The sequence below is a fragment of the Acipenser ruthenus genome, chromosome 48 (genome assembly GCF_902713425.1).
Source record: "Acipenser ruthenus chromosome 48, fAciRut3.2 maternal haplotype, whole genome shotgun sequence".
Classification (NCBI taxonomy): Eukaryota; Metazoa; Chordata; class Actinopteri; order Acipenseriformes; family Acipenseridae; genus Acipenser; species Acipenser ruthenus.
In genome coordinates, this window is record NC_081236.1 from 1,822,944 (window position 1) to 1,845,272 (window position 22,329).

The 22,329-nt window shown below is 42.4% G+C and overlaps 1 protein-coding gene across 2 annotated transcripts in view; it reads left to right on the forward strand.

The window, feature by feature from the left end:
- Positions 1–22,329, forward strand: part of LOC117404602 (neuroligin-2) — a 113,015-nt gene that overhangs the window by 29,403 nt on the left and 61,283 nt on the right. Inside the window, exons 2-3 of one of the 2 annotated variants that reach the window (XM_059014420.1) lie at positions 1,123–1,898; positions 21,381–21,434. In XM_059014420.1, the coding sequence (XP_058870403.1) occupies positions 1,406–1,898; positions 21,381–21,434 (547 nt within the window). In that variant the 5' untranslated portion in view covers positions 1,123–1,405. The remainder of the gene's footprint in view (positions 1–1,122; positions 1,899–21,380; positions 21,435–22,329) is intronic. The other variant, XM_059014421.1, reaches the window with a different exon arrangement.

The following is a 22,329-nucleotide window of genomic DNA, read 5'->3' on the forward strand; positions in this document are numbered from 1 at the left end:
GCATTGTCGTGGCTCATTTATCCATCTGTAATTTAGGCGGTGAAAAGTCTGCAATGGTTTAAAATACAGAAGTGCATGGAAACTGCAATGAAAATACCCCAGACACTATAACCCTTCCAAATGTATAGAACACTCATTAGAAACCATCGTTCTTAGAATTTGTTCCATACATGTGTAAGTGCTCAGGATTGGACAGCGCTGTTTCTGAAACTGACAACACACACAGTCACAAACTCCCCAGCCGCTCCAGATTTCTGATTTCCTGTTCGAATCTATATGTTGTCACTGCAGTGCATTCTCTTAGATTACACTGATGTTGTGTGTTTGGAAAAAAGATTTTAACAGAACAGTATAAAAGTGTTTGTATCCCTCCATGTATCTGGAGAATCGCTCATTCAATTGAGGTGAAACTTGTTCTGGACATATTTTAACACAAGCTTTTGAGAGAATCACAATCTGGGGGTGTCTGTAAGTCAGTTAGACATGTTCCCCGGTGCCTACAGCGACAAAGGTCATGGTGATCTCCTTTGTCATGCTACTGATGGCTTTGTACAGCCGTGCAGGAAGCTGAATATCATTGGCACCTCCAGAATGCTTGCTTATATTGTCAAAAGCATAGAGTCCAGGTGGTTGCATGACGCACTGGTGAGACCGCACTTCGAATCCTGTGGGGATTGAGATAGACTAAGAGCAGAGAGTGCTGAGGATAGGGAATGAGGTACCTAGTCATGTTGATGGTGAATCATTGGGATTTTTCAAGACCCGACTCGACAAAGTTTTGAGATCAATCATCTACTAGGAATCGGATGAGCACTGATGGGCCGAATGGCCTGCTCTTGTTCATAAATATGAAATTATAATACAGTTGGGCTTATAAGGTGCCTTCTGTGAAACTTAAAATAATAAATAAATGCCAAACAAACAGGTTGAAGCCCTCCCTGCCTCCCTCAGCTTTGAGCCGAGTTTTCAGTACAGTCAGTAGCCCTGAAGAGTGGGACTCATTCAGACAACAAGATCCGAAAATCAATCTGAAACGAAACAGACAACTCAGTGCTAACACTCTCTCTCTCTCTCTCTCCCTCTCTCCTCCTCCCCCCCTCCCCCCTCTCCTCTCTCCCGCAGTGAGGTCTCTGGAGGATGGAGTGAGCCCCCCTCCCAGCACTCTCATGAGGGAAGCTTGGGAAGATGGAACGTAACAGAGAGGAGAAAACAGACAGGCACTGTTCCCTACTAGCGACTGGGCTGCAGGCAAAAAAACAAGAAGCAGGATTCTAAAAAACAAACAAACACCCAAACACAATCACCATCAACCACATGAAAAAGAGTTTATTCTTCAAAGGAAGAAGGAATACAATATATTTATACCTGTACGGCCGCATTCAGTGACTTCCTTTCTCAATTCAAAATGTTTTACTTCCTCGTTCCGGAATGGTTCTCCCAATGCGGGGTCCCAGCATTCTCCCCTAAAAGGAGGGCGGACACTTGTATCCTGTGGGTCCTGGGCTTGGCCCTGCCGCTAGCCCTGACCTCGTGCCAAAAAACCGACGGAGCCAGCAGCAAATACCCACTGGTGACCACCAACTACGGCAAACTTCGCGGAGTGAAGAAAGATCTCAACAATGAGATCCTGGGACCCGTGGAGCAGTATTTGGGGGTACCCTACGCTACCCCCCCAGTCGGAGAGCGGAGGTTTCAGCCCCCGGAAGCCCCAGGTTCCTGGCCTGAAATCCGGAACGCCACTCAGTTTGCACCAGTTTGCCCGCAGAATATTCACGGGGTGCTGCCGGAGATCATGCTCCCGGTGTGGTTTACAGATAACCTGGAAATCGTGGCAGGATACGTGCAGAACCAGAGTGAGGATTGTCTCTACCTTAATATTTACGTACCAACTGAAGACGGTAAGTGATCTTTGGTACTCTTAACCATTCAATAGCTTAAAGAATTTTTATGCTTTTGCAGGATTTTTTTTTGTGTGTGCAGTTCATTTCTGGTTTCATTTTTCCCCCTCTTCTAAACTTTGCGTATCGCCAAGGATTCATTCCAAAAAACGTCTCTAACAGCCCCAGCCCCCCCCACCCCCTCCGTTCTCCTCTTTTTTGTAAACCGGAATTTTTACATTTTTCTTGAGTTCTTGTTGCTCTGTTTCCCTTCAAAACTGTTCAAAGGATTCTTTTTTTCTTTCCAATTTTTTTATTATCTGATTTCAGTCTTTTTTTTGTTTGTTTCTGAGTCTGGTTTGTCACGTTCTGTCTCTGTTTGCTGGTGGATTTTTTTTCTCCAATCCTGACAAACCACACTCCCAATGCTCTGGGTCTAACTTGTTTTTTGCAGGCCACTGTCACAAATACAACACCCGCCCCACTCCCTGCTCTTTCAAAGTAACATTTTCAAGTCCTTGCACCCAGCCTTTTCTGTTCAAGTATCGGCTTCCTAGTCACAGTCCAAACAAAGTGACTTCTTGTTTCAATCAAAGCTCACTTGCTATTTCCTGTTCACAATGAGTCCAGCAACTTCCTGTTTTTAGCTTATTTATACCACTTCCTGTTGTATTTCCTGTTCACAAACAAATCAGATGTTCACAAGTCCCCTAACTACTTCCTGGTTTTAGCCAAACATATATTTACTGCTTCCTGTTCACAATCCAAGCCCGATTTTATATTTCCTGTTTACTCATTCATTTTTACAAATCTATTTATTGTTCTTTTTTTGTGTTCATGCAGAGTTTAGCAGTGCCAGATATATATACTATAATTGATCAACTTGAAATACATTGCCTCACATTGCCTATACAGACCCTACCAGCTACTATTTCAATTAATATTTTCTCTCAGTGGCAACCTCCTGTTCACAATAATAGCCAACTAAAGGCGGAATTTCGTGAGGTGAACAGACTTGGATATTTATATTATATATAATAAACTATACCATTAATAATATTATTATGAGTCAAATATATTTAAAAAAATCTCGTTATACAGTACAGGCCATCGTAAACCGAGGCAACGTTTATTGTAGTTTGACAGTATTTCAAGTCTGGCCAAAAGTTTTGCATCACCCTATAGAATTAACTATTTTTGTTTCATGAAGTCAAATGGAGCCTGCTGAATAATGTTCCATTCACATATTGAATTACACATCGTTTTGTAGTTTTCCATATACTTAAAGATAAACAGACAACAAGGAGGCTGTGTGGTCCAGTGGTTAAAGAAAAGGGCTTGTAACCAGGAGGTCCCTGGTTCAAATCCCACCTCAGCCACTGACTCATTGTGTGACCCTGAGCAAGTCACTTCATCTCCTTGTGCTCCGTCTTTCGGGTGAGATGTAATTGTAAGTGACTCTGCAGCTGATGCATAGTTCACACACCCTAGTCTCTGTAAGTCGCCTTGGATAAAGGCGTCTGCTAAATAAATAAATAACAATATCAAAAAGTGACATTTCAAACTCTAACATGAAATACTGCTGTACTACTATTATGGCTTCCGGTAGACTTTTGCAAGATCATTTTGTAGTTTCTTTGATTACATGAAGGTAGATAAAAGGTCTAAATGATGTTCATACATATTTTTTTATTGTACCTCAATCCTAAAATTCTGGGTGATGCAAAACATTTGGACATAGCTATACCTGTGGGGCACCGCCATATCTCACAGCGTGGAACAACTCAAACGAACAAGTGGAACATGTTCTATGGCAGGAAGGTGGAACGGTTTCTCCAAATCAGATTGTCCAGTTCTGTTCGGTCTGTTCGGGCTCACGAAATTACACTTTACCATCACAAGTTTCCCTGTTTCCCTGTCAAGTTTTTATTTCATCTTCAGAGTCAGCTCGCATGCTGTTTTTTCACTATTAGAAGCGACTGACAGTTTCCTGCTCACAATCAAGGTCTAGTATCAAGTTCCTGTTCACAATTACTTCCACGTAACGACTTCCTGTTTACAACCAAAGCTAACGTTTCCTGCTCAAAATGTGCGATTGGGTTCAGCCCGTTTTGAATCTGGTTTGTGATCCAGTCCAGTGAGTCTGGTTTCGACCTTCCGTCAAGCTGTTTTCACGATTCACTGGGATTTTATTTTTCGTTTCTTGAAAAAGTTTTTGATCAAATTTGTGCAGCTTCATACAAAGACATTCAGGTGGTGACGGAACACAGATTCTCCTACAGTCTAGAGCAGCGGTCCTCGCAGAAACTCCCCTAACTCGAGAACATTTCGGACAATGATTAATCTGACCTAGATTATTAAAAATTACGTTTCGAATCAATAAAAGAAAAAAAATGATAACATTGGTTAATTTAAAATCATTTGCAATTTGAATTATGAACCCATCAATGAATGGAGTGTACATACAAGCATATGTTGATCATGAAAAACGTTTTTACATCTCCCAAACAGCGATCTTACATATAAGTGCTAACTCATGACTAGACACTGAGTGTGCTGGATCTTGGGGAAAGCAAAAAACAAGAACTTAGCAGCAAGATAGTAACCTATTTAGAAAAACAGAATGCATTGTATTCCTAGATGTGATTATATACAATCAGAAATGAGTATTTTGATTTTCAGTGAGGAGTGTCGCTAATATTAAACTGGATTTTTCAGAATTTAAAAATAACACAAGTGACCATTTGGAAGGAAGGAAAGTAAAGGAATATTGGAAAACTGTAGTGGACTTCATAATGAATACGCAGCTGACAATAATATTGAAGGTGAATTTACTTAGTCTTCAATAGGAGCAAATCAGAACAATTCAATCTCAGGTGGCCTTTTTACTGATGTGGTTAAAATTTCGGGTTACCAGACGTCCCGGGAAAGCTGGGATTGTCCTTCATTTTTTTTTTGTCCCAGTAAAACTGTTCAATCATCCTGGTGTTGCTATTTTGTATTCACATTTTTTTTTTTTTAAAAACTGCAGCAGTGTGCTCAGCAAGTTAACAACACAGTCATTTATTACACAAAAATAAAATAACTGAAACTTGTTTAATAATTCTGATTCTTGCTGAGTGTTTTAAAATGTGAAACCCCTCTCTTTCATCTCATCGAAGCCCATCAGCGATCTGACCCAATTTCGCAACAAACAGGGACAAATTGGGAGCTGAATTGCTGCTAATATGAGATTTGAATTCCTACCTGCAAGGGAGGGAGGTTTCGGGGGACTGGCGCAGCAGATTTACAGTTTGCTTGGGAGCTGCTTCGCTCTGCACTTTTGTGTTAGACCTGTGTAGCACATCATTAAAACCGAATCACAAAACATCACTGCAGTTATCTATCAGTGAGGGGGAGTACAGCTTTATTTGCATCTTGACTTTGATCCTTCCATAACCCCTTTCAATTAAAATAAGTTCTGACCAGGCCTGACCCCAATGCTGCTGCTCCTTAGTTTATCATCCAATAAGTTTTTTTCCCTTTCCAAGTGACGATGGCTCTGCTCTGTCTAATGGGCACTGGTAGGATGTGGGCAGCTCAATAAGATACTAAAGCTTGGATCGTGAGAATACTTTGATTATTAGTCTTCACTTCTGCCTCTGTGTGGGATTCCCAGCTGACTATTGCATTGTGACGGGCTGGTTGAGTTCAGTGCTGCTGCTAATGAGATGCAATGATGTTTTTTTCATTACAGGGAAGCTCACACAGGTGTAGAAGGGGAGACTAATAATCAAATTAATCTAAACCTTTAGTCTCACATTGCAAAAAGCCCTCGTGTGGAACTAACTAGAAGCATCTTGTCATGGTCTTTAGTAGGTATTGCTGTGAACCTTACTTTATTATTATTTATTTCTTAGCAGACACCCTTATCCAGGGCGACTTACAATTGTTACAAGATATCACATTATTTTGACATACAATTACCCATTTATACAGTTGGGTTTTTACTGGAGCAATCTAGGTAAAGTACCTTGCTCAAGGGTGCAGCAGCAGTGTCCCCCACCAGGGATTGAACCCACGACCCTCTGGCCAGAACCCTAACCACTACTCCACACTGCTGCCCCACTTACTGAAATAAAACATATTAAAATATAAGTTTCAATGAAGTGATGAAAAAAAAACAAGAATAATTGAAAGTTTGTATTTATTTTATTGTAGAATGATGAATCTTCTGAAACTTAGGCTTGTGTAGAGTAGCATTTTATCAGCACAGTTGTTTGTTTAAGTTTTATTTGGTCTTTGCAACAGTTTGGGCCTGTGTTTTAGAAAAAAAACCCACTGTAAATTCACCCTCCCTGTGCAGCAGGTATTAGGACCTCTCATCCTGACACCCCCACACTGTAGATTCTCTGACACGTATGCATACTCTCCCCTTGTTGGCAGAGATTTGCACCCTACTGTGCGATTATAACTCCAGAGTTAAAGATTTGTGAATAGGGCCCCTTAGCATTGCATTGAGTCAGCCTTTGTCCTGTCATTCACAATGCATCTCAGTGTTTGAGTCTCGGACCGTGCTATGTGTGGGATGTGAGGGGAAGCACGGGGGGGGGGGGGGGGAGGCAGTGGTTCAGTCCAAGTTGTATTCTGCTGTCAGTTCCTCTAAAGCTTCTTCTTGTCTTCTTTCTGGAGCTGTGAATAAAGGAATTAGTAAAGGCTCACTTCAGAGGCTATTTATAGAGTGTGCTGGCCAGACCAGTGTGCAGTGTGCGCTCTGCGGTATGCGGTACGCGGTGTGTGCAGTGTGCTCATATTAACACCTCAATGCAATCGGACCATTTAATATCACTCCCATTAAAGTCACCCTCTGCTTAATATCATCACATTTAAATCTCTGTAATATAATGGAAGTTAAGAGGAGAATATAACTACATCTCACACTCTGGTAATAGCTCATCCAGTTGACAGGCAATAGAGTTCCATCCCACTGAGTAAAGTCTAAGAGCAGAAGCTTTATGATTTCCATTACATGAGAGTAGGTGTTAAAACTTCATGCTGATATTGGAGTCAGCTATCACCAAGATAAGCACCAACTAAGACATAGCTTATTTTACTGTAAACTAATGTGATCCATCTCTGTTTCCTTCCATATGATGATGTAGATATCCTTCTGTCTGGTGTTAATGGCTGAAGTGTAATGCTGGCTCCAGGGATCAGCCTATTTTGCCTCCCTGGCGCATCAGCACACACAACGGCTGAGATGCTGGCTGAGCTGAGTTGGGTACTTCTCTGGGGTCTAACAAGTGGGCACCTTCCACCTTGGTGTTTCGTCGACTAGCTCACGACACCTCAATAGGACAGTGATCCTGGCTTCCCAGCATCACCCCCCTCCGTCCCCCACTCAGCTAAGCCCAGCTTACTTACCTTCCTTTACATCAACGTTGCTGTCTTTCTTCTGTGCTTGAAATCCCCAACCAGAATCCTTTCGTCTCAACCTGAGCCAGTTGCTGCTCCTTTCTGCTGCTTCAGATAAGTTCTTCACTATGTGTCACAACTCTTGACCACTGAATCCGATGTCTCAGTGAAACCGGGTTGTGGAGAGTGCCACAAATCCTTGACAACCCACCTCCACTGGCTAAACCTGGACTCTCCATCCTTGCTGTTCCGCTTCAGCCACTAGTTGAGCGTACCGAAGTTTCTTCCTTTCGTACGCCTCATCCACAGCATCCTCCCATGGCACTGTTAACTCTACCAGGTGAACAAGCCATGCTGCTTCAGACCACAAGAAAATATCAGGTCGAAGGTTAGTGGTGACAATCTTAGGTGGGAAAATAAGCCATTGTCCAACATCTGCCAGCATTTTCCAGTCTCTAGCAGCTTCCAGTTGTCCTAGACGAGTTTTGGTTTTAATACCTTTTCTTGCAGGTTGCTCCCCTTGATAGAGGAATGTTGATCTTCGTCTCTCATATATTGCTGACACTGGTGGCAATGTAAACCGTCCTTGGCTAAGACCCACCTTACATCCTGTAAAAATGTGTCTTAATGTAGCTGGCGATGAGCACAAAGAACATAAGAACATAAGAACATAAGAAAGTTTACAAACGAGAGGAGGCCATTCAGCCCATCTTGCTCGTTTGGTTGTTAGTAGCTTATTGATCCCAGAATCTCATCAAGCAGCTTCTTGAAGGATCCCAGGGTGTCAGCTTCAACAACATTACTGGGGTTGGTTCCAGACCCTCACAATTCTCTGTGTAAAAAAGTGCCTCCTATTTTCTGTTCTGAATGCCCCTTTATCTAATCTCCATTTATGACCCCTGGTCCTTTTTTCTTTTTTCAAGTCAAAGAAGTCCCCCGGGTTGACATTGTCTATACCTTTTAGGATTTTGAATGTTTGAATCAGATCGCCGCGTAGTCTTCTTTGTTCAAGACTGAATAGATTCAATTCTTTTAGCCTGTCTGCATACGACATGCCTTTTAACCCCGGGATAATTCTGGTTGCTCTTCTTTGCACTCTTTCTAGAGCAGCAATATCCTTTTTGTAACGAGGTGACCAGAACTGAACACAATATTCTAGGTGAGGTCGAGGACACCACGGATCCTATCCTACCCATAGACTAAGGTTCTGTGGTGATGGGAGAACATCATAGGTTGACCTGATCAGGAAACTGATCCTGCTCTGTTTCATTGTCCATAGATCTCGCCAGCTGATCTTGCGTTGTTCCACACTCTCCCATCTCGTCCATTCTCCCTGCTTGGCCTGGGAAACTGCCTTTACGCACCTCATCCTCTCCTCCTGCTTTTGCACCTCACTGACTACCAGCTTCCTCCGTTGAGCTGGGCTGCTTTGTGCCATGTAGGAGGAGCTGAACTGAGACCATGACCCCCTCTTCCATGCTGAACTTGCCCCATGATATCACTGTTAGAAAGGGCAGCCTTTGCATCTTCCACAGCTTCTTTTGTCACCCACTTTCTTCCAGTTTTCAGCACAGGTGCTGCCTCCCTCACGCATTCGTCATGTGACTCCACCAATGTCATTTCCAGTCGAGCCTTGGCGCACTTAAACTCCTCGGTTAGAGCTGAGACTGGCAGCTGCAGTATCCCTTTACCATACAGTCCCACTCTACTGAGGCAGCGTGGAACTCCTAACTGTAAGTAAGTGGCTGTACAGAATTGAAACAGGCTATGAAAAAGCGTCATTGCAGATCCCTGCCTGGGAGTACAGTGACGGTGAGCCTACGTAATTCTCACACTGGAGTTGTGTCTATCTACAGAACCGCTTGTCTGATTGTGATCACACTTGCTAAGGGCCTTCTCTAGCACAAGCTATCAAGTCTCTGTCACCATGTAGGTGGTATATTCACACTTCCATCAAACAGTTTATATTTAAATAAGCTGCTGTGCTATATTTCAATGTACTGTACAATTGTAATCAGTGCAATACGTAGTACTTTATATGAATTCTGCAGCACAACAGGGCATATTTATGTATCAGCGCTGTGTTTTATGTCTCATTTTGCCAGGTTATTGGTGAATTCCTGATAAAGCTCTCTGCTTATTGATACAGTTTGGGTTAGTCCCTATGAAGTGATATTGAGGGTTTGATTGATCCTGATACAGAGGTCCCACGTTTCGTCAACCGGAATGCTGGTCCAGACTATTCACTGTAGTACAGAATGGGTACATCCTGCAATATACTGACCCAGTACAGAAAGGGTACATCCTGCAATATACTGACCCAGTTCAGAATGGTTACATCCTGCAATATACTGACCCAGTACAGAATGGGTACATCCTGCAATATACTGACCCAGTACAGAATGGGTACATCCTGCAATATACTGACCCAGTACAGAATGGGTACATCCTGCAATATACTGACCCAGTACAGAAAGGGTACATCCTGCAATATACTGACCCAGTACAGAATGGGTACATCCTGCAATATACTGACCCAGTACAGAAAGGGTACATCCTGCAATATAGTGACCCAGTTCAGAATGGGTACATCCTGCAATATACTGACCCAGTACAGAATGGGTACATCCTGCAATATACTGACCCAGTACAGAATGGGTACATCCTGCAATATACTGACTCAGTACAGAATGGGTACATCCTGCAATATACTGACCCAGTACAGAAAGGGTACATCCTGCTATATACTGACCCAACACAGAATGGGTACATCCTGTAATAAACCCAACATCATAACAGCTTTTCAAACCTCAGCACAGCTCAGTTTCCAGCCACTGAATGAAGCTCATCAGCACTCTCAAATGGCCTGGCTATTATTTTGCTGAAACTGACACAGACAAAATAGCTGTTTGTATAATTCTGAAATACTACTACTACTACTACTTAATAATAATAATAATAATAATAATAATAATAATAATAATAATAATAATAATAATAATAATAATAATAATAATAATAAAATATAAAGAAAGATTATTAAAATACATTTCTTTTTAAATAATAAATCAAGCCGTCAACCATTTTTGAAAACTCAAAAGCCACGGCGTTTTACTTCCAGCTCAGTCACAGATTCTGCTTTTAGCTGAATCAGAATCTGGGGTCTGTGGAAGCTGTCTGTCTGTCGGTCAGTCTGTGTGTCTCACTCGTGTGTGTGTGTACGATGGATAAGGGACATGGTGATTCACTCTCATGTGTGTGCGTACGATGGATAAGGGACACGGTGATTCACTCTCGCGTGTGTGTACGATGGATAAGGGACATGGTGATTCACTCTCGCGTGTGTGCGTACGATGGATAAGGGACATGGTGATTCACTCTCATGTGTGTGCGTACGATGGATAAGGGACATGGTGATTCACTCTCATGTGTGTGCGTACGATGGATAAGGGACACGGTGATTCACTCTCGCGTGTGTGTACGATGGATAAGGGACATGGTGATTCACTCTCGCGTGTGTGTACGATGGATAAGGGACACAGTGATTCACTCTCATGTGTGTGCGTACGATGGATAAGGGACACGGTGATTCACTCTCGTGTGTGTGCGTACGATGGATAAGGGACATGGTGATTCACTCTTGTGTGTGTGTACGATGGATAAGGGACATGGTGATTCACTCTCGTGTGTGCGTACGATGGATAAGGGACACGGTGATTCACTCTCGCGTGTGTGTGTACGATGGATAAGGGACATGGTGATTCACTCTCGCGTGTGTGTGTACGATGGATAAGGGACATGGTGATTCACTCTTGTGTGCGTACGATGGATAAGGGACATGGTGATTCACTCTCATGTGTGTGCGTACGATGGATAAGGGACACAGTGATTCACTCTCGCGTGTGTGTACGATGGATAAGGGACATGGTGATTCACTCTCGCGTGTGTGCGTACGATGGATAAGGGACATGGTGATTCACTCTCATGTGTGTGCGTACGATGGATAAGGGACATGGTGATTCACTCTCATGTGTGTGCGTACGATGGATAAGGGACACGGTGATTCACTCTCGCGTGTGTGTACGATGGATAAGGGACATGGTGATTCACTCTCGCGTGTGTGTACGATGGATAAGGGACATGGTGATTCACTCTCGTGTGCGTACGATGGATAAGGGACATGGTGATTCACTCTTGTGTGTGTGTACGATGGATAAGGGACATGGTGATTCACTCTCATGTGTGTGTACGATGGATAAGGGACATGGTGATTCACTCTCATGTGTGTGCGTACGATGGATAAGGGACATGGTGATTCACTCTCATGTGTGTGCGTACGATGGATAAGGGACACGGTGATTCACTCTCGCGTGTGTGCGTACGATGGATAAGGGACATGGTGATTCACTCTCGTGTGCGTACGATGGATAAGGGACATGGTGATTCACTCTCATGTGTGTACGATGGATAAGGGACATGGTGATTCACTCTCATGTGTGTACGATGGATAAGGGACATGCTGATTCACTCTCGCGTGTGCGTACGATGGATAAGGGACATGCTGATTCACTCTCGCGTGTGCGTACGATGGATAAGGGACATGCTGATTCACTCTCGCGTGTGCGTACGATGGATAAGGGACATGCTGATTCACTCTCGCGTGTGCGTACGATGGATAAGGGACATGCTGATTCACTCTCGCGTGTGCGTACGATGGATAAGGGACATGCTGATTCACTCTCGCGTGTGCGTACGATGGATAAGGGACATGCTGATTCACTCTCGCGTGTGCGTACGATGGATAAGGGACATGCTGATTCACTCTCGCGTGTGCGTACGATGGATAAGGGACATGCTGATTCACTCTCGCGTGTGCGTACGATGGATAAGGGACATGCTGATTCACTCTCGCGTGTGCGTACGATGGATAAGGGACATGCTGATTCACTCTCGCGTGTGCGTACGATGGATAAGGGACATGCTGATTCACTCTCGCGTGTGCGTACGATGGATAAGGGACATGCTGATTCACTCTCGCGTGTGCGTACGATGGATAAGGGACATGCTGATTCACTCTCGCGTGTGCGTACGATGGATAAGGGACATGGTGATTCACTCTCGTGTGTGCGTACGATGGATAAGGGACATGGTGATTCACTCTCATGTGTGTGCGTACGATGGATAAGGGACATGGTGATTCACTCTCATGTGTGTGCGTACGATGGATAAGGGACATGGTGATTCACTCTCATGTGTGTGCGTACGATGGATAAGGGACACGGTGATTCACTCTCATGTGTGCGTACGATGGATAAGGGACACAGTGATTCACTTTTTGATTAACACCTGAGGTGGGGATTTGCCTGTTTTTGAAGAGAGGGCAATTATCAGTCCAGGGATACCAAGAAAAATGTAAAACACAAAGGGTCTGATATACTTGTCAACTGATCCTCCTCTTCTTCTTGGATTGGGATCTGGTCAGATCTCGGAAAGATAAACTCAGCATTGTGATTTACAAAGCTGCGTAACACGTTACATGAAGCATCTCTAATTACTGTGTATTTACATAGTAGTTACTTAGTAAATACATGTGTACTTACACATCATTACATAAGGACTAAACGACACCAAAGTGTGCACCATAAAAAGGCAAAGGCTTCTGGTGGCAAGATGAATGAGAATCCGAAGGTGGAGTACCCATGTCACCAGAAGCCCGAGATACGATTACAGGCTTTCTATTGCACACTTTGGTCTACTTTATTTGTTATAATTAGTTGTAGCTGTTTACAATAGCTTGAAACAGCAGCACACATGACCATTTCCCTGCCCTTGTTGTTGTGTAATGCTTTTGTTTTGCCACTTAACTTTTTCTTGTGTTTTTGTGAAGTCTGCTTGGTTCCCACAGTAAATTTAACTTTTATATATGTGTGTGTCTCTTTAAATACCTGTCTGTGCTTCCCAGTATACCGCGGAGGGTGTGCGGCTCAGATTCTTCTCCGTTTTGACGCCTCACTGGCAGGATACATTTGGCCAGTATGTCGTGGAGTTGCTGTACTGGCATTTCATGAACGTTCCTGTTTTCACCGTTTTCGTCCAGGTGATTGATATCGCTCAACGTCTTTCGTCTTGTGGCAGCATTTTCTTGATTTTCAGCGAACACGTCTTCATCAGTGATATTTAGAAATCTGGTCGTCATTTTTATTTTTTATTAAACTGCCAGTTTGCGTGCTGTGGTGAAGTCAGTTAAAATGCCCACACGACCTGTACATAATAAACCACCTAGTAATAAGACTATAAACTCTAATCTAGTTCTAATCTACTGTGAACGGTTATTACTGATTATAATGTTATTATACCTAATATGTACATATTTTTGCACGATATATGCAAGTACACAACTGTATCAGAAAAGGGTTAGAGTTAGGGTTGGGGGGGGTGTTCGGTTTAGAGTTAGGGATAGGGTTATATCATGCAATCTTTTTAACATTAAGCACATTGTAACTATGCATAATAACATTGTCATTATGTGTAAGAAACCATGTATTCACTAAGTAACTACTACTATGTAAATCGAGAGTAATTGGAGACACTTAATGTAAAGTGGGACCCAATTTTGTACAAATTCACAGTTATGACAGAACTTGGTTTCGGGTGATTTTTTAAGGAAATGTATTCAACAGAAGTAGGTCATGGCTGCCCTGTCTTACAATGCACACTGCAGATTCTGTCATACTGTCAGTGTAAGGTAATTGCTGCAGATACCGGAATACAGGATTCTAATGTTATATTAGAGACAGTGCTGGAGATCTGTAGAGGATTGGAGGGCAAGTTAGCACAGTTTTTTGTCCTTATCTTGATGTTAAGAATTCTTCAGAGTGGTTGTTACAGCAGTGACTTGAGATGAACTGCTGTTGTGTTCTAGCTGCTTCTCATAAACATGTGTAACGCAGGCTATATTGACCAACGTGTCTTTTATAGAAGAAAGAGCCAGTGCAATCTTGTGTATTACCAGAAATACAAAAGGAAAATGGATCTACAGTAGCTGTTTACACGATGAATTCTATAAAGATACATGAGCTAATCTAGTCTGTGTCTACAACTAGAACTAAAAAGTAGAACTCAGGTTCACCAGAAACCGTATTATTAGGAGTCTAAGCCAAATGCATCCTGTCAATTCTTAAAAGTTCATAACTAAAGTTCGGAAGGAGGGTCAGACACCAATCTCTGCATCACCAAATTGAATCATTCAGTTTACACATTAGCTAATTAGATTGTTAGCACTATAAATACCCTCTTCACTTCCCTCTGTTTCGATTTCATTGTAACCCACCACCTCCCCATCTCCACCTTTCTTAAAAATAATTTCTAGGTTTTGTCAATGGGTGTTTCTGCCTCGTCCAGTTGGTCAGGCAGCGAGCCCTCAAACCAAGTTAGGTTTGATGCCAAATTAATGTGTATATACAACCTACTTCTGTGTAAAATCGCATACTCTGCATTCTCCACAGTAAATATTTGCACTAAAACATTTTGTGATTGCTGTTTGTCTCGAACTACTGAATTGAATTTAACACTGAAATCACATTTCAATTACAGAACAATGAAAAGTATTATTATTATTATTATTATTATTATTATTATTATTATTATTATTTTCTTAGCAGACACCCTTATCCAGGGCGACTTATAATTGTTACAAGATATCACATTATTTTTACATACAATTACATTATTTTTTACATACAATGACCCATTTATACAGTTGGGTTTTTACTGGAGCAATCTAGGTAAAGTACCTTGCTCAAGGCTACAGCAGCAGTGTCCCCCCACCTGGGATTAAACCCACGAACCCAAGAGTCCAGAGCCCTAACCACTACTCCACACTGCTGCCCACTACTCCATTTAAAAGTAATGTGTGTAATAGGAGATGACATTCTGCATAAAGTATTAATTATGTATTTGATTATAAATTTCTTTACTTCTATTTTGTATTGTCATATTTGGATACAGCTTAAAGCACATTTAACTAGCTAAGCAAGACATTTGCAGTCTCTCGTATGTTGGCATCTGGGCAGAGCGCCAAAGTTAGCAGGTGTCTAATCAAGATGTGTGGAGGAGTGGAGACACAGTGTGAAAACAGAACACCACAAACAAAGGACGAGTTTGAAACAGTTTAGGTTAAAATGCTTAAATGTGACGCAGTATAGAATGTGATAGATTTGGGCGAGTTTCCCACCCCCTTACCAGGAGGTGTGTTGAAGGTGTGTGATAGCAGGGTGGATCCATACTGATTGGAAGCGAGTAGAAGAAATGGGGTGGACATGCTAATATATTCATAGTATTTAATGAAATGTTTTTGTTTGAGTCATCAGTCAATTCTTTGATTTGACTCCATGGATATCTGTGTTATGATACAAACGTGTACATCAGGGCATGCTGTGACCCGTGCGTCTTTGCTTGCTTGTGTCTAATGTTTATACGATTGTATCAACATTATTTTCTTTTATACATATAAAGTATTTTTGATAAAAAAAAAATCATTTGTCAGATTTATTTACCCTCAGCGTTTTATTGAAAACACTTTACTGTAAGTGAACTTTCATAAAGTAACTTGGAACTGCGTGTCCCATTCTGATCACATTTTTAAACGCAAGGCGTCCTCAGCATCGAGGTATTGAGCAAATCAGAAACATTGACGACTTTCAGACCCAGTGTGCTGTTCATAGGCCTGTATTATTGTGTCCCATCTTTACATCATTGTATAATAATAATAATAATAATAATAATAATAATAATAATACATAGCTTTCCCCTTTCCATATCAAAAAATTATTAAAAGGAAACTTGGCATCCTCTATCAGAACACAGAAGGACATTAATTCCCTCCCAGCCGCTCCTCAGAGGTACCTCCACACGGCCACTGAGAGTCAAATTTATAGTTTAATTAAATGGCAAAGCTAAGACGAAGGGACTCGGAAATCAATTCTCCAATCAGAACTTTATTTCAGCATTGATTAGCTGTTTGAGCCTGGCGCAGAGGTGATCTCCGCTTTATTGATAAATGAATATTACATTTCTATCGAGCTGCGCCTCGCCGCTGTGATTTATTTCTTTCTCATTTCTCTGACCCGCTGTCGATTTTACATTTTAAAGAGGAACTGCCTAGAAATAACGTCTCATCCCCTGTAACTGCACACACTTCACAGTCATCATTCAACTGGGATGAAACTTGCTCAGGATATTTTTCTTTTTAGTCTCTCCAATTATTTTACCCCTGTTGTCCTCCCCAGTTTAGAATGTCCATTTACACTCCCCACAACAGCTCAGAAGAACTGCAGGTCAGCTGGGGTCCTCCGATCTCCAAGCCAATTGCCTCTTTACACCCAGGAGCTCCACAGCGGATGTGAGTTACCGCCCCCTGGAGGACAAAGGCCAACCCTGCAGGTGTATGCTTGAGCTCAGTGGGTCCCTGTCCAGTAGGGGCCGCTGTTGTCTGATTTTCCCTCCCTGACTTGGTGCCAGACACAATGTTCCCTGTGGAATCCCCAGCGAAGTTCTTTGCCCCACCAGGAACCTGCGCTCCCCTGACTGTGTGACTCCCCCTGCACACCACGCGGCCGTGCCTTTACCAGGGGAGACCCTCGGGGACCCCTGCGCTCCCCTGACTGTGTGACTCCCCCTGCACACCACGCGGCCGTGCCTTTACCAGGGGAGACCCTCGGGGACCCCTGCGCTCCCCTGACTCTGTGACTCCCCCTGCACACCACGCGGCCGTGCCTTTACCAGGGGAGACCCTCGGGGACCCCTGCGCTCCCCTGACTGTGTGACTCTCCCTGCACACCACGCGGCCGTGCCTTTACCAGGGGAGACCCTCAGGGACCCCTGCGCTCCCCTGACTGTGTGACTCCCCCGTGCACACCACGCGGCCGTGCCTTTACCAGGGGAGACCCTCAGGGACCCCTGCGCTCCCCTGACTGTGTGACTCCCCCGTGCACACCACGCGGCCATGCCTTTGCCAGGGGAGACCCTCGGGGACCCCTGCGCTCCCCTGACTGTGTGACTCCCCCGTGCACACCACGCGGCCATGCCTTTGCCAGGGGAGACCCTCAGGGACCCCTGCGCTCCCCTGACTGTGTGACTCCCCCTGCACACCACGCGGCCGTGCCTTTACCAGGGGAGACCCTCAGGGACCCCTGCGCTCCTCTGACTGTGTGACTCACCCTGCACACCACGCGGCCGTGCCTTTACCAGGGGAGAACCTCGGGGACCCCTGTGCTCCCCTGACTGTGTGACTCACCCTGCACACCACGCGGCCGTGCCTTTACCAGGGGAGACCCTCAGGGACCCCTGCGCTCCCCTGACTGTGTGACTCCCCCGTGCACACCACGCGGCCATGCCTTTGCCAGGGGAGACCCTCGGGGACCCCTGCGCTCCCCTGACTGTGTGACTCCCCCCTGCACACCACGCGGCCGTGCCTTTACCAGGGGAGAACCTCGGGGACCCCTGTGCTCCCCTGACTGTGTGACTCACCCTGCACACCACATATTTAATTACTTTAGTTTTCCATATACTTAACGAAAAACTGACAAACATTGAAATATGTGGCATTTCAAAATCTAACATGAAATACTACTGTACTACAATTATGGCTTCCAGTAGACTTTTGCGGTACATTTTGCAGTTTCTTTGATTACATGATGTTAAAATAAAAGATTTCAATTATGTTACTACAGTTTTTTTTTTAAAGGATGTCCAAAAATTCTAGGTGATGCAAATTTTTTCCCCGTAGTGGTAGATGGACCTGGCTCATATATATATGACAAAATATATATATGACAAGAACATTATTTGAGTCTCTTATTGTATTTTTGCTAGATTGCTTCTTGGCTGTGTATCATGAGTTGATCAAAGGACAGAATAAAGAAAGAATACATATTCTTGGTATAGAATAGTCGACTGAAATAGAAAAGAGACAGTCGACCCCAGAAATTGATAGTCAACTACAACAACAACAATTCACATTTCATTGAGCCTTTCATCACAAGGATCCCAAAGCGCTACACACACGCACGCACACACACACTAGGGTTGCCAACTGTCCGGTTTTGGACCAGACATCTGGTTTTAAGGGAATTTGTACTGTGTATGGTCAGAACCACTGACCTGACAGCAAAAGTCCAGTTCTTGCGAATCTTGCGGGAGACCTAGTTTGAGTTTGCTGTATCAAACCTCAAGTCTCCCCTGGTGTGCCAAGTTCCAAGCCACAGAGTGGCTCTGTGTTCCCTCAGCTTTATATACACAGTCACCGGGGGGTTTGATTTGTTCCAGAAACTGGTTTCTGCAATCTTGTGCATGTGTAATATTTCACGGGAAATGGTCTCCGTTTCTCCTTTACTCTGCCATCACCCTAATAAAATGAAACTTCTCCAGCCCACAGAAAGGACACAGTGCCGATGGGGTTTACCTCAATGCTGCTGTGCTCTTTGTTATATCCTGGCTCAACCCTCGTGTTTTCAGTCTGTGTAATCGTATTTACTGCCACTTAGGAGTCCTTGCTCGCTGTAATGAGTAAATGAAGCTGGCTTCTCTTTCCCAGAATACTACTGGAGATTGAAGCTGCTGTGCTCTCTAGAGAAAGGGTATACTGGCGCATTGAAAAGCAGTGAATCCCTCTAATCTCTTAAGGGCTTCACTGACTGAGTAGGAAGGGACTGTTTTGCTTTGGTCACAGATACAGTTACCAGATTCCCAGACTGAAAAACTGGGACATTTTTTTTTCTTCAATTCATCTCTGAAGTAGTTAAAATAATAAATAATAACACTGTCATAATTAAAAAAATTCAACATTGCATGTGTGTGTGTGTAATATATATTGGACAATGATTAAACCGAGCTAAATTATTACAATTACATTTCGAATCCATGAAAGGAAAAGAAAAACACAACCGTGGTTAATTTAAAATGATTTAAATTATAATTTAAATTATAATAATTTGCAACTTGAATTAAGAACCCATCAGTGAATGGAGTGTACATAGAATCAGATGCTGATCATGACAAACTTCACTTTCTTACAATCACCCAAACAGCGATCTTACATAGAAGTTTTATTTTGTGGGATGCACCGTGACTGTCGTGGGTCTGCGGGTTTTAATATCAAGTTGTGGGTCCCTTGGGTAGCCTGGTCTGTGTAGATACTCCAGTCTTCAGAGCAGTTTCCTTTAACATGTGTTCCGTTGTTAGGTATTAATTCATTAGAAAACAACTCTTAAAATCTGCTAATTACACAATTCCCTCATTTGCCCTTGTCTACACAATCATTGATTCACGAATAACCTAACATTTAATATAGCTCCTGCCATGATCAAACCAGCTGAAACCTCTCCTATCTGCAATTATTTGGGGCAGCAGTGTGGAGTAGTGGTTAGCGCTCTGGACTCTTGACCGGAGGGTTGTGGGTTCAATCCCAGGTGGGGGACACTGCTGTTGTACCCTTGAGCAAGGTACTTTACCTAGATTGCTCCAGTAAAAACCCAACTGTATAACTGGTGGGTAATTGTATGTAAAAATAATGTGATATCTGTATAATGTGATATCTTGTAACAATTGTAAGTCGCCCTGGATAAGGGCGTCTGCTAAGAAATAAATAATAATAATAATTATTTGTATTACCTTCCTTTTTGATTTCACATCCTGATTTTCACTTTGCTCTTTTCCGTACAATTGCATCATCTCTGCAGTGAATTGTGGGATTGTAGTCCAGGGCAACAACCACATATCCCAGTATGCACAGCAGTAGATCATTCAGTCAGAGGGATTCACTCTTAAGATAGGTCTGAGGAGAGGTCAGGTGTACGTGACGAATCAGTGGCAGTTGCTAGTTTTGCAACATGTTTTGCGTCAGTCCGGTTGTACTTTACGGTAGTGTTCAAAACAACAAATGGCTTACAGCAAGACTAGGGCTGGGGATTGTATCGCCCATGTTTCCTCACTCAGACCCCTTGCTTACTAAATACCCTGGGATCTCTGAATAGATAACCGTCGCCTCTTTAAAAAACATGCTAAGGATTTTAATGAGCAAGACATCTCACAAATTCAGTGGTACCCTAAATATGATTCATTTACTAACAATGCTGAATGACTGGGTGAGGCATTTGTTCTCAATTTGATCCCAAAAATGGTTTTCCTGAGTGGTGAACACCAAGACTGGTACAGTATTCAACGTTGTGTTGTCCCTGGCAGTCCTGAGCCAGTTTCTGAGAGTGAAATGAAGAGAAAACAACAACATCATCCTGATTTATTCAGAAATGTTTGTGGGGAAAAAAAAAATCAATAAATAATGTGAACGATTTCACCGAATTTAAAGGTTTGATTGCCATTTTCGTAGCAGACCCAGAGACAGAAGTTTTAAGCACTTACAAAACAAAAACTCCCACGTGGAGTTCTAAACTAGACTTTTGACTTCAGGTTCTAACTTTCTTGGATGGCTAAGCTGTTTACCAATTATAAAAAAAACACCGTTGCCAGTTTGAACATTGAAATACCCCTCTGGTTTACACACTGCCCGGGTCTTGACACTGATAGCCTCTTCCTCTCATGCACCTTGCTCCCTCCCATGGCATTCTGGGGGATGTAGTCCTTTAGCCCATCCTGGAATACAGAATCTCATCTCCTCCCCCTAGTTTGTCACAGTAAATGAACAATCTTGTTCGGTTTCAACTCAATTCTGTTTATGGTGTGTGTGTGTGTGTGGGGGTGTGTGTGGGGGGGGGGACATGTAATGGGAACATCCCCACTTTGTAAAACACCTTTTTCAGAACTAAATATGCCTTCAAAAAAAAATAATAAAGTGCCAAAATATTTAGTTTGTTGTCGACTTTCACCCTGTGTGGAGTTTTATCTGACTGGAGTTAGAAATAGTAACTAAAAATATAGTGAGAGTCTTTTTTTTAAAAACACAAATCAGATAATATTTTGCTGATTGTTGGTTTTTTTTATACTATTCTTCTTCTTCTTCTTGTTTTTAATTTTTGGATTTTTTTTTTTTTGCCACAGTAATCTTTTTGAATGTTTTCTCTTTCTCTTTTTCCTCCCTTATGTTCTAAACCTCAGGTCCACTCACAAAAAAACACGACGAATCCACGATCAACAGTCCACGTGATGAAGGTATTTTTTTTGCATGTTTTTCCCTTTTTTTTCTTGTTTTTTGAATATATAAACCTATATTCCATTTTTTCCTATATTAAAACAAATCTTATTTTTTTTACATTTATCTTGACTTTCTTTGCAATCAGCATTTTGAAAGCTTTTTATCTTGTGCAACTCACAAAATGTGATCTTTTTTTGACTTCTTTAAAAAGTTTTTTAGTAACTCTGGTGCCCCATTCCCCCTCCCAATTCATCTCTATTTCTTCAAATGCGTTTTTTATTTTTCAATTGTATTTTACAAACAGTACATATGCTAGCATTTGTTTAGTTTTTTTTTTCATTATTATAAAATATTTTAATTACAGTCATAGAAATGATTTGATGTTTCTGGAAAATTGACTTGCCATTTAATGATGTTGAATTTTTACACACATCTATAGAACTGCTTATCCAAGTATATAGATAGCTGGTTGAGACAGTAGTTTTCTTTATTAAGAAACTGGGAGTTTAAATATTTGCCTGCCTTAAATGCATTGTACATGTTACACACACACACAGTAATGTTGTTGAAGCTGACACCCTGGGATCCTTCAAGAAGCTGCTTGATGAGATTCTGGGATCAATAAGCTACTAACAACCAAACGAGCAAGATGGGCTTTCTTATGTTCTTATGTTCTTATATATATATATATATATATATATATATATATATATATATATATATATATATATATATAAAATGAAGTAGAAAAGTCATCAAAAAACTGAAAACTCACTATTTTAATAATTAGCCACAGCGTTTCAGCGTCCTTCTTCTTTAGATAGCATGGTAGAAATAGCCAGGCATACTGATGCTGCTGTTTCAGTTTGAAGGTGTAAAAGCTGCACAGTGACTCACAGACGGATGTTCTAA